This window comes from Atractosteus spatula, chromosome 28, assembly GCF_055471065.1.
Source record: "Atractosteus spatula isolate fAtrSpa1 chromosome 28, fAtrSpa1.hap1, whole genome shotgun sequence".
In the NCBI taxonomy this organism is placed as follows: Eukaryota; Metazoa; Chordata; class Actinopteri; order Semionotiformes; family Lepisosteidae; genus Atractosteus; species Atractosteus spatula.
In genome coordinates this window covers 9,634,174-9,649,744 of record NC_142733.1, presented here as the reverse complement: position 1 = coordinate 9,649,744, position 15,571 = coordinate 9,634,174, and the positions used below count along the sequence as shown (strand labels likewise).

General features: G+C 49.4%; 1 protein-coding gene across 3 annotated transcripts; it reads left to right on the top strand.

Annotated features, from left to right (window-relative positions):
- Positions 1–1,531: 1,531 nt before the first annotated feature.
- mob3a (MOB kinase activator 3A) lies at positions 1,532–12,789 on the top strand. Of its 3 annotated transcripts, none has more exons than XM_088907850.1 (4): positions 1,532–1,683; positions 4,702–5,241; positions 8,795–8,997; positions 9,543–12,789. In XM_088907850.1, the coding sequence occupies exons 2-4, from the start codon at positions 4,824–4,826 to the stop codon at positions 9,570–9,572; spliced, it is 651 nt and encodes a 216-aa protein (XP_088763976.1). In that variant the 5' UTR covers positions 1,532–1,683; positions 4,702–4,823; the 3' UTR covers positions 9,573–12,789. The 3 variants fall into 3 exon arrangements, with proteins under 3 accessions (XP_088763976.1, XP_088763974.1, XP_088763977.1); XM_088907848.1 differs by having other exon boundaries at positions 1,532–1,687; XM_088907851.1 differs by lacking the exon at positions 1,532–1,683 and adding an exon at positions 4,092–4,169.
- Positions 12,790–15,571: the final 2,782 nt, after the last annotated feature.

Here is a 15,571-nt window from a genome sequence, read left to right as displayed (position 1 = left end):
CTGTCCTCTCTGAATGGCACTGTCATCGGGGTGATTCCCAGTGTGGTTGTACCTCCAGTTCTGCCTACGCGCACGTCATACAGGAGCTGACCACCTGTGGCATTCAGAAAAGAAATGCTGACGTGTCCCCATCAGAGTCGATCCTCTCATCTTCGTCAAAGCAGGAACCATTACTATAGAATGACAGAACCTATTCTTGGACAGAATGACAAAATAAATCTGTTTATTTTGTTTAAGTATTGAATGGCCTGGCTTTGCTGTTCAGAAGAATGGGTGATTCTCAGAAGTGCGCTGTCTTGAGTCTCGTGGTGCCGTGGGCTCGCCGAGTCCTCGCACTGGGGTCGAGAGCTGAAGGGGGCACATCTTCGTGTTTTCTCACCGAAGAGCCAAAGACCCTTGGCTTCAGCCAATAAAGAGGGCCCTTAGTCTCACGGCGGTCCAGCTGCAGGGTACAAACTGGGGATGCTCCCGAGACAGTGTCCTACATGAGACGCATGTTGCTTGAATGGACCCGTTGGGTTGGCCAGCAGACACATCGACATGTAAGCTGAATATTAATTATTGCTAAGTGGAAGTTTATGGTTACTTCTAGGCAGCAACCATTGTTCTATGTAACCAAACTGGTGGTATTGTGAATATGGAACAAGTAAAGGTTTATTCCATGCTGAAAAGAGAAGAAAAACACAAGGTTTCGGCTGTGGAATTGTGGATATTTTGTATTGGCACGACTGCATGTCTTCTAGTTTTTGCTCAGTTTACTGTTATCTACTGTACATGATTAAATTGGCGTTTCTCTCCGTTAGTTAATGCATCTTCCTGATTCACAGACTCTTTGCAGGAGGCCCACACATCATCTGATCAGTTCAAGGACAGTAAACTAACGACGTCATTCCGTCTGTGTTAGTCTCCCAGTGAACTGGTGTCACGTCCGAGGCAACTTGCAAGGCTGCCCTGGTCAATTGCAAGAGGGCCGACCTGCAAGGTCCTGTCTAAGCAGGTTCTGTTCTTCTGGACTGGAGCTGCTTTAACGACCAGAACCGCCGAGACACCCGGGACGGAAACTTTGAACTCCCCAAGAAAGCGCAGCGGCGCCATCACACGTCCTGCGGGCTCAGCGGCGGCCGCAGATAATCACCCGCGAAGGAGCAGGTGAAGGTTAATCCTCTGCTGAAAGATAAGGAGTAGAGACTCAACGTTTCGGCTGTGGAGCCTTCTTCGGGTGTGCAGAAGAGGAAGACTCCGCAGCCGAAACGCTGCGTCTCTTTTCCTTTCAGCAGGGGATAAACCTTTAGCAGTTCCTTGGCAGCCCGCGCCTGCTTGGACATAATCACCCGTGTCTGCGTGCGGACACCACGGGTGCGTGGCTGGACAGTGCAGCGCCGAGCAGGCCGTCCGTGGGGAGCCCCCTCCTCGCCCCGGCCTGGGAGCGCGGCGCTGTCGCTTTAAGCCCGTGACGTGTCGGGGGAGGAAGTGAACCGCTGCGCGCAGGGAGGGGCCTCGCCAGTCGCGCTCTGCGAAGTGGAAGGGGAATGTGCCAAGTCTCTCGCAATTCAAACTACGGCTGGTGCTGTTCGGGCTCGCAGCTGCGCTGAAGGAGCGCCTTGGTGTCGGCAGCAAGGGAGGCGAGCCGCCGGACGAGAACGCGAGTCGCCCGGGGAACACCGGCGCCCTCTGAGCCTCCAAGTAGGTGAGGAAAAAAAAAAGTATAGGAAAAGAAAGTGAAAACGTCGTATTGACCCAGAATTTTAAAAAAAAATGCTTCTTTGATTCTCACTAAGGAAAGGGGGAAGCCGATTATTGTGTTGAGTAATTCGTTTGGCATTATTGACGTTCGCAGGTAGAGCTTTCTTTTTATTTCCGTGCCTTGTGGCAGCTGACTTTTTTTTTTGTAAGCAAAAGTTTTTTTTTTCTTCTCTGCGTCCTGCATGCACTGGTCTTGCGTACGGGTGAAGCAGCGCTTCTTTCACGCCCCGGAACACATCCTGTCTGTGGATTTCCGAAATCTCGACCTCCCCCGGCTCGCGCTGGCGGGCACACGCACCCGCGTGCCAGCCGGCTGCCCGCTCGCCCGCGACACGCGTGGCCGGGCTGTCCACGGCGTGGTCGCGCCGCTGGAGTTACTGTGCAGCACTGGGTGAGGGGATCCGTGGGTGGGTGTCTGGCCCGCTCCCGCAGGAACGTGTTGCTGCTCGACTGTAGCAGTGATCGCATCGCCCTCCCGCTTAGTGTTGTGAACCCCGTGCATCGGCGTATTTGTTTTAAACATCAAAAAACATCACTCTTTCGCTACCCAGTAGTTGACTAAAGTCGCAGAGGGCTAAAGTAGAGTTACTTTTAATAATCCGTCTTCCGTTCACAGCGCAGAGGGCGGAAAACAGGTTGATAAGACTAAAGATAAAAGTAGAGAAAGGACCGGTCACACTTGCCGGTGGAAAGTAGCAGAGCCCTGCTGGGGACCGGGGCAGCGTGGGGAGGACGCGTCACGCAGGCTGTGCAGAGAGGGCCTGGCGCGACCAAGTCCCGCAGCTCAGACGGCCCCAGCCCCTGCAGTGGCTTGTGTCGGGCGGGAAGCATCTCAAACAGCAAGCCTGCGTTTAGCAGTGTGGAGACGGCCGAGCAGCCTGCGGATGTTGCTGTGAAGAAGCTGTAGTCGAGAGCAGTCCTGCGGCTGCAGCGCTGAAGCGGGTTCATGATCTTCCCCTCTCTGCTGGCGCTGGCTCCATCCCCGTTCTGTGCTCTTGGACCGTTCGGCAGCCTCTGACTTCCTGGTTCTTGGCCTGGAGTGTCTCCTGCCTTGCTGACAGGCAGGTGTGTTAGCCTTGGAGGCCCTGATCCCCCCCGATCCAGCCCCTGTCCGCCCTGCGGCCCGGGGGCTCAGGCCTCAGCCCCCGCCCTCTCAGTATGTGCACCCTGCCATGAGGCCAGAGCTACAGGATATACGGGTTCGACTTCCACTCAGATCTCCTGTACCCGCCGGACTCCCTGTGCTGCTCGTTCGGCTCCCACCAGATGTCTTGGAGGTGTGTAGTTGTGGCTCGATTAAAACCATCTCCAGTTAAACGAGCATAAGCCCAAGATTTTGCCCCATCAAGTCTCTAAATCGCACTTCTGGTGACAAATCGTTTCCTCAAATTCTGTTAAAAACTTGGAAGAGTCCTTTTGGGCATAGAGGGTCAGCTCATCTTTCAAAGCGCATGTCCGCAGAGTCTGCAGAGATCCTCTTCCCTTTGTGAAAGGTGCCGTGTTTGAGAGTCCGTCTCTCTCCTCGGAGTGGGACCGCCGCAAGGCCCCGCTGGCTGGGTCGCCCAAAACGGACTGCAGAGGCTGCGGTTTCCCCAGAGCCGTGTGGCTCGAGTGCTGCCCGCAGCTACGAAACCCTGACGCGCCCCTCCTGCGCCCGCTGGCAGCCTCTCGCGGGACAGCCGTGAGAATGTGTTGTTGCCCTGCTGGGCGCAGCGCTGTGCGGTCACTGGTCCCACACTGCTGGCGTCCTGCTGGCTCCGGGCCCCACACTGCTGGCGTCCTGCTGGCTCCGGGCCCCACACTGCTGGCGTCCTGCTGGCTCCGGGCCCCACACTGCTGGAGTCCTGCTGGCTCCGGGCCCCACACTGCTGGCGTCCTGCTGGCTCCGGGCCCCACACTGCTACAGAGCTGTAGGCCCTCGGTACTGGAGTACACATCCTGCTCATATGGAAGCCTTTGTTGATGTCTTGCTTCAAAGCGTAGTTGGTTTTGAAGGCCTTCTTTCTATTCTTAATATAATTCTTACTCTAATTTCACATTTATACAGGCTCCTATTGTATTTTTAGTTTACTGCACCTTTTATATTTATATTTATATTATATTAACTGTGTGCAGAGTGCAGTGAGAATGCCCTGTGGTTAAAAAGTGCTGTGTGAGAAGAAACCCGATTGACTCACACTGTAGCTCTTCCCCCTTTGACATTTTAATGTGAGTTTTTCCCTTGCAGACCGCATTGTCTACTCTAAAGCATTGACACAGAATCAGTCTTAATCCTGCACCTGATGTCCTGAGAAAATGCTCGTGCCCCAAGTGCGAACGTTTAACTCCTCAAAAAGCCCTTCAGGATTCTGAACAGAATCTGAACAGGTGTCGCATCACTTCCGTTTGGGCCTGAACAGAGCAGCTCTTCTCCCTAAACTTTTAAGGTCAGCACCAGAAGGGCTTTTATACCCGTCTTCCAGTTCTGGGACTGGTACTGAAACTGCTGGGAATGGTGTGTAGTCTTCATTGGTCGGTGTGTGTTAAACTCCTTCTCCCGACTCCAAATGATCCTTCCAGCCAGCAGGACATCCGTCAAACTGTTTTTTCATTGTTTTATCCAGCACAGGGTCACAGGGGAGCTGGAGCCTATCCCAGCAAGCAACAGGCACAAGGCAGGATGCACACAGACACACACTCTCACCAGGGCCAGCCTTCCCAGAAGCAGATTAATCTACCAGTTTGTCTTTGGACTGAGGGAGGAAACCCATGCAAACGCATGGAGAACATACAAACTCCACACAGACAGCTCCCCGGGTGTTTAACCCAGGGCCCCAGCGCTGGGAGGCAGTAATGCTGACCACTGCGCCACTGTGCTGCTCGCCAGCAGTACAGCGTCTTGGCATTGTGACCACCGGGCTGCGCGCTCATCACGCCCTCTGACCCGGGACCGCCTCTCTCCCTCGCTGTCTCTCCCAGGTCCCATGTGCAGCCCGAGGAAGAGCTGTTCGCCTTTGACATCGGAGTGAGGCTCACCCCCCGGCACCCGCCCTCTCGCTCTTCCCATCGCCCCGGTCTCTCGCCCCCCCACCACCACCACCATGTCCCTGGCGCTCAAGCAGGTCTTCAACAAGGACAAGACCTTCCGGCCCAAGCGCAAGTTCGAGCCGGGCACGCAGCGCTTCGAGCTGCACAAGAAGGCGCAGGCCTCCCTGAACGCGGGGCTGGACCTCAAGCAGGCTGTGCAGCTGCCCACGGGCGAGAACCTGCACGACTGGGTGGCCGTGCACGTGGTGGACTTCTTCAACCGCGTCAACCTCATCTACGGCACCATCTGCGAGTCCTGCACCGACCAGTCCTGCCCCGTCATGTCCGGCGGGCCCCGGTACGAGTACCGCTGGCAGGACGAGCACAAGTACAAGAAGCCCACCGCCCTGCCCGCCCCCAGGTACATGAGCCTGCTGATGGACTGGATTGAGGTACAGATCAACAACGAGGACATCTTCCCCACCAACATTGGTAAGGTGGCTCGGGGGCGGGGCTGGGGTGGAGTCATACGAGTGGGAGGGGTTGTGGGGGTGGGGCTGAGGGCGGGACAGCAGCACAGGGTGAATTTAAATTCCTAGGAAAGTAAAGAAACAGATTCGAAGACGTATTCCCTCCGTATGCTCTTGTGAATTGTGAATTAGAAGAGTGATATCTAAACAAGAGTTTAATCTTTACATTTAAAAAAAAAATTCCTCCTCTAATTTGACGCCACCCAGCCTGGCACCTGTTGTGACAGCCTAGAGTCTAGAGCCGCTGTATTGCTGACCAGAGTCTGCAAAGCCACCTCTTACAGTCCCCTTAAATATTAACTTTCCTTTTACTGAACCTCTGTAAATGCAGTTTCTGTAGCTGAAAATAGGACAAGACGCATTCCTCTCTATAGCACATCTGAAAATAAACCTGTTCCAGGTTGCGTCTTGACTGGCCAAAATTAGCACTGCTATGTTTGAAATTCTCTAGAAGTGCTTCTGAAATGCACCATGTACTTTAGCTGTACCAAAAATAAGTCAATCTCATTCACCAAGTCTGTTGGAAACTCTTCTTATTGTTCTGTGGTGGATAAAAGGTGTCGGTCACCAGTGAGATTTTAGTTTCAGAGTAGTTGCAGAGCTGAAAGCAGCACAAAGACCAATTTCCAGCCCCTCGGAACTCCATGCTGGGAATGAGAGGGATGGTTATGTCGTGCAGGGGTGGTACAGGAAACCTTTGGCTGATTCCAGCATCTGTCCTGAAAATGTAATGGATCCAGACAAAGAAAAGAGCCACAGATTCCCACCTGAACGGTATTCTGTAAAAAAGGGCTGTGATATGTCTCGGGTTTTTCAGAATCCGTCTTGCAAGGATTTGGGGGTCTTAGTGTCTGTGGCTGGGAGTGCGGTCCCTGTACCCAGACAGCAATGGTACTGACCCTGGAATGACACAGGCATGGAGTCCTTTGAGAGGACCAGTTCTGTAGTGGCATCACAATTAGAGCTACTGTCTCTTCATAATCAAAACCATTTAAAACACCAGTCCAGACGGCTTTATATTTCATTTCTAATACTAAATTAGGTGGTTTGCAAAGGAAACACCATATATTAGGGTGCAGATATATTGATCTAGTCTTCGATTTAGCTGCAGAGGCTGACGGGTGAATTATACCGCTCGCTGCGTACGCTCTTGAAGAAGAGAGGGCTGTCTGCCACTCCTGTGATCTTGGCAGGCTGGAGTCTGCTGCAGTGAGGGGTCAAGCCTTGTGATCATGTTTCGGATCAGGCCGAAAGTCACGGGGCCTGCCTCCTGCTTCAGTCAGCTGCCTGGCTGTGCCGGTTGGCCTGACTCGGTGCTGTGTGCAAACGTAGCAGCTGTCCAGCAGCGCGGACGTTTGCTGGCGCAGGATGATGATGTCATCATAAATTGACATTGCATACCTGGTGCTTTCGTCTTAACTGGGGTCGTTCTTTTGGAAACTTAAAGACACGGGTACAATCTTCAATTTCCTCTTCCTTAGTCTGACACTTTCCCGGTTACAGTAGGCTTCCGGTCTCTGGAGCGGGATCGAGCACTGCGTGGCGTGGCTGGGAATGAGGCTGCACCAGTTTGAGCCATTTCGGGTTTCCCACACGACGCCTTGTGCACTGGGCCTGCGTCAGGGGCCGGGAGTGATCGCAGTCCCATCACGGAGGATCCCAAAGCTAATGCCTTACATTCAGCAGGGGGTGCACTTCAGTCTTCACTGCAGTGCAGGCCTACCTGTGAGACGGGCATCAAGCGTTCTGTAGCAGCCGCAACACTGGTCACCAGCTCGGGTAGAGACGTGAGAAAGCTCCCCCCCAGTTGAATGAAGGGGGATGATGAGGGAGGTCAGATTTCACAAGCCAAGAGTGGAATTTAGCCAAAAGCACCATGACATCTTATAGACCCAGTACTTAGGACCTCAGGCCTTAACTGGGGCACTGGATTGGAAATTCTGATCCAGAGGGAAGAGGGATCCATCTACCGGCCCCCCCGACACTTGTTACAAATAACCCACGTTCTAATATATTGAACTTGCCGGAGTTCAAGGTGCCTAAAGTCTTGGATTTCTTGTTTTCTTGAAAATGAGTTATATTTTTCTAAAGCTTGCAGCCAGCACTTTCCTGTACTGAGACTTAGTCACGGATTCATGGAGGTCAACTGCATTATCTTTTCACTTTGCATTGTGTAGCTGTTCTGCGTCATTACTTCGTCTTCAAGTTCCTGTGACTCGCTCCCCACTGTGCTCGGTATCGCTGGCAGGGCAGCAGGGCTGGGCTCTGGGTCAGGTGTTGTCAGACTGGACCATAATTGAATTAGAGGATCATAAAGGTTTCACATACAGCTCCATGATCTCCGAAGTCAATATGAGACTGTGGTTGATGTATGGTCAAGTGCAGATGTTATTTAAAGGTCTTAAGATTTTGTTTTTGTAATTTGAGGAGATTTGCACAAGAATGTTGCCTTTATTTGAACCGAATCCGAAAGTTACAGAAATCAGCTTCTGCCATCTTGGAATATTGAAATTCAGGCAAGACGGCTCCTTCCCAGAAATCAGTGGAAAGGATTGCAGGGTGCGTGATTCATTTTAGAGGAAGTGGCCAAATAAAAATAACTCTGGAAAGTTCAATACTTTTTCGCTTATAATATTGAATTGAAAGTATACTACAGTACAAAAGCCCGGTTAATAACTTCACCTGTTGGCTGTTTCCCCAGGAAAACGAGTGTGTCATGTGTTCAGACAATCACACTGTTTTTTGCGGCAGGTGATTTTACATGCTGCATTGTTGTTGTTTTTTTTGTATTTCTAACATCACCCCAAAAGCAAGATTTGGAATGTGAGAAGGCAAACAAAAAATAACAAACCAGGAGAAGCGTGGGTCTCCTCGGACAGAGGCTACAGGAGCTGCGGTTCGGCAGGCCTCTTGTAAGATGCCTCTGGAGGGACCTTGGGGAGCGCAGTGGAACTGGAGCCCTGACGAGACGCGCTCTGTTTAATGTTTCATGCTGCTCTCGCTGTATCTCTGGCAGCAGGAGGGCTGAACAGTTCTTGGAAGGGTGGCTTCCTGGAAAAATCGGGCACAGCGGTGAGCTGGCATTGATCCTGCCAAAGGAACATTTGCACCCATAGGACTAAGCCTTTTTTAGATGTGGTCTTCCTTTGAGATCCTTGTGATCATTGGTTTTGTTGACACCTCGTCTAATTACCAACCAAGATCAAGTTGAGTAGCTGGTTAAAGTCCGTTCATTGACTGGGGACAAGTATTTAGCATAGCTTGTCCTAGCTCTGCCCTGACTTGAGCCAGGAAAGCCTGAGAACGTTGTGGCACCGCCCTGTCGATGGTGCCCTGCAGCTTGGTGAGCTCTGGTCACCGCTGGCTAGTGGCCCGAGACCCAGGCTCGAACCCGGGACGCTTGAATCGGAGAGCTCAACCAGGCACCCCCAGCAAGCACCATGAGTGGGTGAGCCGCTCGGCAGCCCTGAGGCTGTACCTGATTTATTCATCAGGTGCAACTCTCTCCTTCACAGGTACGCCCTTTCCCAAGTCCTTCATGCAGGTGGCAAAGAAGATCTTGTCTCGGCTCTTCCGGGTCTTTGTCCACGTCTACATCCACCACTTCGACCGGGTCAGCCAGATGGGGGCCGAGGCCCACGTCAACACCTGCTACAAGCACTTCTACTACTTTGTCACCGAGTTCAACCTCATAGACCACAAGGAGCTGGAGCCCCTGGTGAGCAAGTCTCTTGTCTTTTGTCCCTTTCGCTCTGAGGTCTGAGAAATAAGATGCAGAGACTGAAAACGGAGTGGAGGAGCGAAGGAGGGGGTGTAGTGTAGCGATCACGGCTCTGGACGCCCGACTGGAAGGTTGTGGGTTCGAATCGCAGGTGGGAACACTGCTGCTGCCCCCTTGAGCAGGGTACTGTACCCATACCCTGTCTGCGCCAGCAAGCCCGGCTGTGCAGAAGTGCGTTGGCAAAAAAAAGCTAAATGCATGACTGCATCCTCTCAAAGTCACTCTGAATTAAAAAGATTTTAAAAATGATGCTCTTTTTAAAAAAATTTTAGACTCGCCGAATAGTGTTTTGTTTTACATGCCCATCTGGTTCGCCAGTCGTGTGCCTGTCAGATCTGCCCTTGTGGCTACAGGCACTGCAGCCTCATGGGACAGGAAGAGGAAGTGCTGACTCCGCCCCCGAGCCACTCATCTTCTCACAATCGGCGCGGCCGTCACACCCTTGAGTTAACCCTGTCTTCCTCTCTGGGTTCCTCTTGCAGAAAGAAATGACGTCCCGGATTTGCCACTGAGAACAGCTGATTCCTGCCTTCGTCTTGAGCTGTGTAGGTGGGGGGAGGGGAGGGGGTTAGTAGCCGAAAATACATTCCATTTCACAGCAGCTTTCGTAGGAGACCGCTTGGAAGACTGAAAAAGACAAAGATTTTATTTTTATAAATACTATCTGTTTATAGGGAGAGAAGTTCTGCTAATCCTCTGCTTGGTAGAGGTGAGATGTTTATCAGAGTTCAGTATTAAGCAGTTATAAGTTTTTGTTTTTTTAATGGGAGCCTACCACGGAATTCCACCAATTCATGTTTTTATTTATGTTTTAAGAAGTCCAATTATGTCAGTTTCGCTGAAGAAGCACACTGAGACCTTGCCGCTGATTCTTATGATTATGTCACTGCATTCTGAAGCCTGGGGTTCATTAACAGAGCAGAAAGGGGGGTCCAGGTCGTGTGTTTCAGGCTTTCAAGATAAGACAAAGTTAAAAGTTCATGTAAAGGATTGCCTAGTGCTAAATTGTCCTTCTCCAAACATTGTTGTTCAGTGACTTAGAAAGTAAACGTTTTCCAGACAGCTATTTTGCCAGTTAGCTGTTCTAGGTTTATTAAACTCTCATCCATCCTACCAAGATCCAATAAATATTTAGAGTAGATTAATTAAGCGAAGGCCCTAGGTGCGATTGCTTATGTCCACAAGTGCACAGGCCTCTGTACAGTCGCAGAAATGAGCCCGTCATTTGGACTGTGTAGAAATGCAACAGTGAAATTCTTAGGATGGACTAGAGTTCTATAAACATAGAAAAAATGTTGATGTTTAAACACTTTAATGAGAGTTTAAGGACTTCCTAAATGTAGTACTGAAAACGTTTTCAGAGAGGGAGAGAGCCGTGACTCATTTCTGTAACCAGATGTATATGAGCTGTATTGTTTAATGGCAGCTCCTTGGTGCTCTAAAAATTGGTGTACGAGCTCACTAGGCGACGCCCTCCTCCAGAGTGGCAGTAGGCGACTGAAGGGTTTGAGTAGCCATCCGAAATGTTCTGGAATTAAGAATGCTCTGCTAGGAAGGACGACAAGGAATATACAGTAAGGTGCATTCTGTACCTGCAGCTTTTAAGCATGCACCTTTTTAAAAAAAGTGAAGTCGACAAATGTATGATTGCAAACCCACTGGATTTCAAAATCGCCAGGCGTGTTTTTCTTGTTTTTGGCAATGACTCTCCTGTACTCTGACACATCTGCTGGACAGAGCTGGGCATCTTTGTCCACAACGTCTGGAGAGGGTGCAAGCTGGAGAGACACAGCCTTGGCTGATGTTGCTGCAAGGCTACATTAACCTGGTAGGGGGCGCTGTTGTGCCTGATCCTAGCCCTGCATCATGCACCACTGTGGGGAGAATACCAGTTGCAGGACAGATCTTTCAGCAGCCCAAGACAACATTTAAACAAATGCACTTGGGTTAACTCTTAATTCTTTAAGCAATAATATTTTTTTTCATTTTCTGTTACATTGAGGTGTTGATCCTCAATAAAATAGATACCATATTTTCTTTGTAAAATAGCATTCAGCAGGTTCTCGGTCATCTTGCATTTTAAGTGCTCTTAGGGTAGTGCGCAGCTGTGTAGTTCACATTTCACGTCAACAGATCTGATGCTTGGGATTCTTTCTTGATCATAGTGAACTTAGAGTATTTACAAGGACAACTGACACTTCCTTCTGGCAAACATTCTTGCTACTGGTTCAGAGCAGTAGCTGTTTTTATTGATGGGTTCCTTCCACCAGCTTGGACACAAATGCAGCTAATGAAATATTGACTTTTCAAGTTCACAGCAAGGCCATGGCGACCCTGTTCAGGGACCTCCTGGACCGGTAACACCAGCTTCTTACGTATGTGTGACAGGTGCTCAGTCGCAAAATTTTTAGTCTGAGTAGGTTTCTAGGGAGTGACATCAGTTCTGTAGCAAGCACAGGCACCGTGCCACTGGGACCTGTTACACAGGACCTGTCCTTGAACACTAGCTTCTATCCATTTTTATGAAGGCATGCTGTTAAACTATGAGCTGACTTGCCCCTAATAAGAAAACAGTCAGCTCATGTGTTCTGAAATATATCGCTATATTCAGCCCTCGGTACAGTGGAGAGCACTGCGAGAAGGGGTTGAAGAGGCCACGGAGAATGGTACGATTGTCACTGTGGCAGCACAGTGAATAATTGGAAGCAGAGATGCAGTATCTAGCATTCCAATGTGAGCTACAAAGAGCCTTTATACTCAAAAGCCGTTACTAACCATCTTTAAACTGTGCACCCCCAAGCAATACTCTTCTTCCTCTCTTCTGGAATGACTCAGACGAAGGGAAAATGCAAGCCCTGTCACCAGCATGGTCTTCAGTCACGAGGAAGCAGGAGCCAGAACTGCACAGGAACAAGTCACGTCTGCTGGTTCAGCTGTTAATCCTTTTTCTAGTCTGAGGCTTTCCGTTGTGGAATGAACTTGTTCCTGTGCTCCTTTCTTGAGCCTGACCTGAAACAGCTCAGCCAGTGGTTTTAGAAATAGTTCTTCCTGAGCAGAAATTGAGCCGATTTCTGATATTCCAGCATCCCCCTTCCACCCTCTGAACACTCTGTTACTGCCTGTATTATCCAGTAAAGGTGGCGTAGCGATTAGAAAGCGACTGTTCCAGAATCCATGTCCAAGTGGCCATCATTGATTGCTTTCTCAAAGGGCTGGCTGATCTCTTTTTTTTCACTTGGAGTGGAAACAGACTGCGTTTACCTGTAGGACCACTCTGCTCTAGAGCTTCCAGGGCTGTCCAAACGAGAACAAGACGACCAGCTTCAGAGAAAGCCTACAGATCGCTGACAGCCAGCACTATAGCCCAGGCAAACGCTCTTGAGGAAATTTGCAGTCCTCAAATTCCTAATACAAGAAATTGTATATGACCTATAAAAAGGGATCTTATCTTTTGGTTTTTGACGCCTAGAAGATTAAGTGTCTTTTTAATGGACAAGGCGAGGACTCTCACCTGCTGTCTGTGGCCTGTCACTGCTGTAGTGCGCTTCAAAACCATGGGCCCACACCTGCTTGAACAGAGACTGTTGGACTCTCTGCTCTGTGACTCGGGTTGCCCTGTCCTGGGCAGGAGAATGTTTTTCAGCTGTGTTACAAAATGTGTGTATTTGAATCTTTGCTTCATGTTGTCATTTTCCCTTTTATATATTAAAATGCTATTTTATAAATGTATTCAGTCTCTGTGGTTCTCCTAAAGGGGTTGAGTCGCTGGGCTGTATTCTGGTTCTCCAAATTCTATAGGGAGGGGGGAGGTTCAAAATCTTTTTTGCATGTGTAAAGTGACTTCCTTTGGAAAAGTACATTTACATTTGGCTTGAAGACCATTTTGGAGAACTAGTTTTAGTTCCTTTGGAATTAGAAGAGCTGGAGCAGGTTTTCCACTAGCTACAAAATCTAAAATCTTACACGTCTGCATGTATTTAGTCTCTTCACATTTTAAAGGTTATCTTAAATACCTGAAGAGTACATAAAGTGATTCTTACTAGGCAGACCTTTATCTGTGTTTCTGTATACATAGTTTTCCAATGTTTTTTAAACCTGCTTTTGTCGTTTTCCCCAGTTAGAAACATTAATAATCTGCTTTACTTGAGTGTGGCAGAAAAACAGTTCTATGTCCATCATAAGGACTATGCAACACAAAACTGCAGAAATAGTTAAGCATCAGAGAAACTTCACAAAGGCAACAGCTACTTCTACTATAGTTCAGATATTTCACTATCTTGTCTGAGGACACTAAAACACTCCAGTCATAGCAGCAAAAAAAGTAGAAAATTGTATAAGGTCAAGCTAAAAGTACAAACATTTGCCCTAGAACATCAGAAAGGCTACACAGAAAAGACGAGCAGGCGGCACACCATGTTTATCTGGATCTGATTCTCTTTACTCCCACAGCCAGTACTGGCTGTACTAGTGGCACCTGCCAGACACAACATTCCCTTTAATGTATTGGGTCAAAACAACCTCATGTGAACTAAGAGAACAGGCAAACTCCACACAGCCAGGCGCCCAGGCCGGAATTGACCCCAGAACCCTGGAGCTCCACACTGTGAAGGCATGTGTTGCAGAAGAAGGCTGGTGGTGTTCCTCCACAAAACTGCTTGGATGAACAAGGCACGTGTGGACAAGCACTCCTGCTATGCTGAGGCCACTGGCCACCAGTCTTAAATAACTGCGTCCATTACCAGTACACAGCACACTGTAGCACTTTGTGGGAGAGCTGGTGCCTGTTGAGTGTCAGATGCTGAGGTCAGGGGTCAGACTGAAGAGCCCCCAGGCCCACTGTGACCTCAGCGGTGAAAAAGACGCTACTGGTCCCTTTACTATAAAAAGTATATATACAAATGTGCAGTAGGTGGCGCAGTTGGATTATTTGCGTCCTTAAATGTTCAGCGCTGTGCAGTTAAGGGCATGATTTTGAGTACTGTTATCCTCTAGGAATGTTTCTTCAGCTGATTCAATCCATGTTTACTTTGTGTAAGCAGCACCAGCATCATACCTACAAGGACAAATGAAATTAATTTGTTACACTGTTTTGTTCCTGTTCCTACAAATGCACTTCAGAAGTCTACTTACAACCATCACAAATGGAAACAATGAAAAACATAATAAAGCCTGTGGCATCTTCTAATTGTACAGCACACAGAAAGATTAATTCAAGAGTCCCTTGCAAAGGCTGTGTAAAATACTAAAAAAAATCAGATTATTGACATGCTGCCCTCTTAAAATGGGGATTATGAGATGGGAAATTAGCTCAAATTGTGTTTTTTAGCAGGCTTACTCTGAACTTGTCTTAAGACATATGCAGTATATAAACACTGTACTTAAGCACCTATTGTTGAATAAAGGATTGCAGTTTTAGTAAGAGCCAGACAGAGGCACCAGAGTGATGGTTACCGGCAAGTTGAGGTGAGTGGGGCTGAGTGTAATTCCATTAGTGTCTGAGCTGGCTCGAGAGCTGAAGAGACTGGGAGCAGTTACTGTAGTTCAGACAAGTTATTCACCTGCAACTGCAGAGTCTATCCAAAGTGCCTCAACTGCCTCTCTCTACCCTGAGGACAAAGCCCAGCTTTGCCCATTGACTCCCAGTCCTGTCGCGGATATGTTCAGTACCACTCCTCAGCAAGGCCCAGTGCATCAAAAGCACTTGGTCTTGATGCAAACTTGACAGTGTAAATGTACCTGCAGTATGAGCTGCCCAAGTGTTTGAAGGAAGAGAGTGCTGCCCAAGGTCATGTCCAGTCCTCTGACTGTGTGAACATTCATGGCCTCCCTTCCTGACCAGACATGCTGGACCATCTGATCCAACAGCAGTGCACTGGGAATACAGAGGCAGCAGGCCTTGTTCCTGGTTACGGCCGATAAAGAAGGCACAGAGTAAAGGCAAAACGTAAAAAATGTTTTTTTAATGATTCTATAGTACCAGGGCTGTATGACAACACCAGCTGTCTGCAAAAACGATGAAAAAGCAGAACAATATTATATTTAAAGCATGCGCTCGGTGGTCATAACGTATCCCTTTCATTGGTGATAGCACTTCCTCTGGTGTGCCTGGGCTCAGTTCCACTCACAATACAGTATCTCAGTTTCAGGAAAAGTGATGTGCTTACATCAGCCCGCAGGACTCACTATTACTGTACAGAAACTGGGACTCTCCCCTGCGGCCGTGACGACTCGGCGGGCTGGCTCACGCTTTCCAGGAGTTTCCAGAAACCCCGGGACTCACTCCTCCCTCTCCTTCCCTTTCTCTGATGCAATGTTGCAGCACCATTACAGCTCCAGGCGCCTGAGCGGTTCAGACCGGTCTGCGCTGCAGCGGGCTACCCAGCCCATGGACCAGAAGCGCGGGCCGCCGGGAAACTTCCCCGTCGACCGGCCCCCTCCAGCCCCTCCCCCTTCCCTGCCCCGCCGTGCGAGACGTGAAAAGCTCCGCAGCTCTTGCAGAACAGAACATTCC

Coding starts and splice junctions, on each gene's coding strand:
- mob3a (XM_088907850.1), top strand. CDS start 4,824: ATGTCCCTGGCGCTCAAGCAGGTCTTCAACAAGGACAAGACCTTCCGG. Junction 5,242..8,794: donor CATCTTCCCCACCAACATTG/GTAAGGTGGCTC, acceptor TCTCCTTCACAG/GTACGCCCTTTCCCAAGTCC. Junction 8,998..9,542: donor ACAAGGAGCTGGAGCCCCTG/GTGAGCAAGTCT, acceptor TTCCTCTTGCAG/AAAGAAATGACGTCCCGGAT.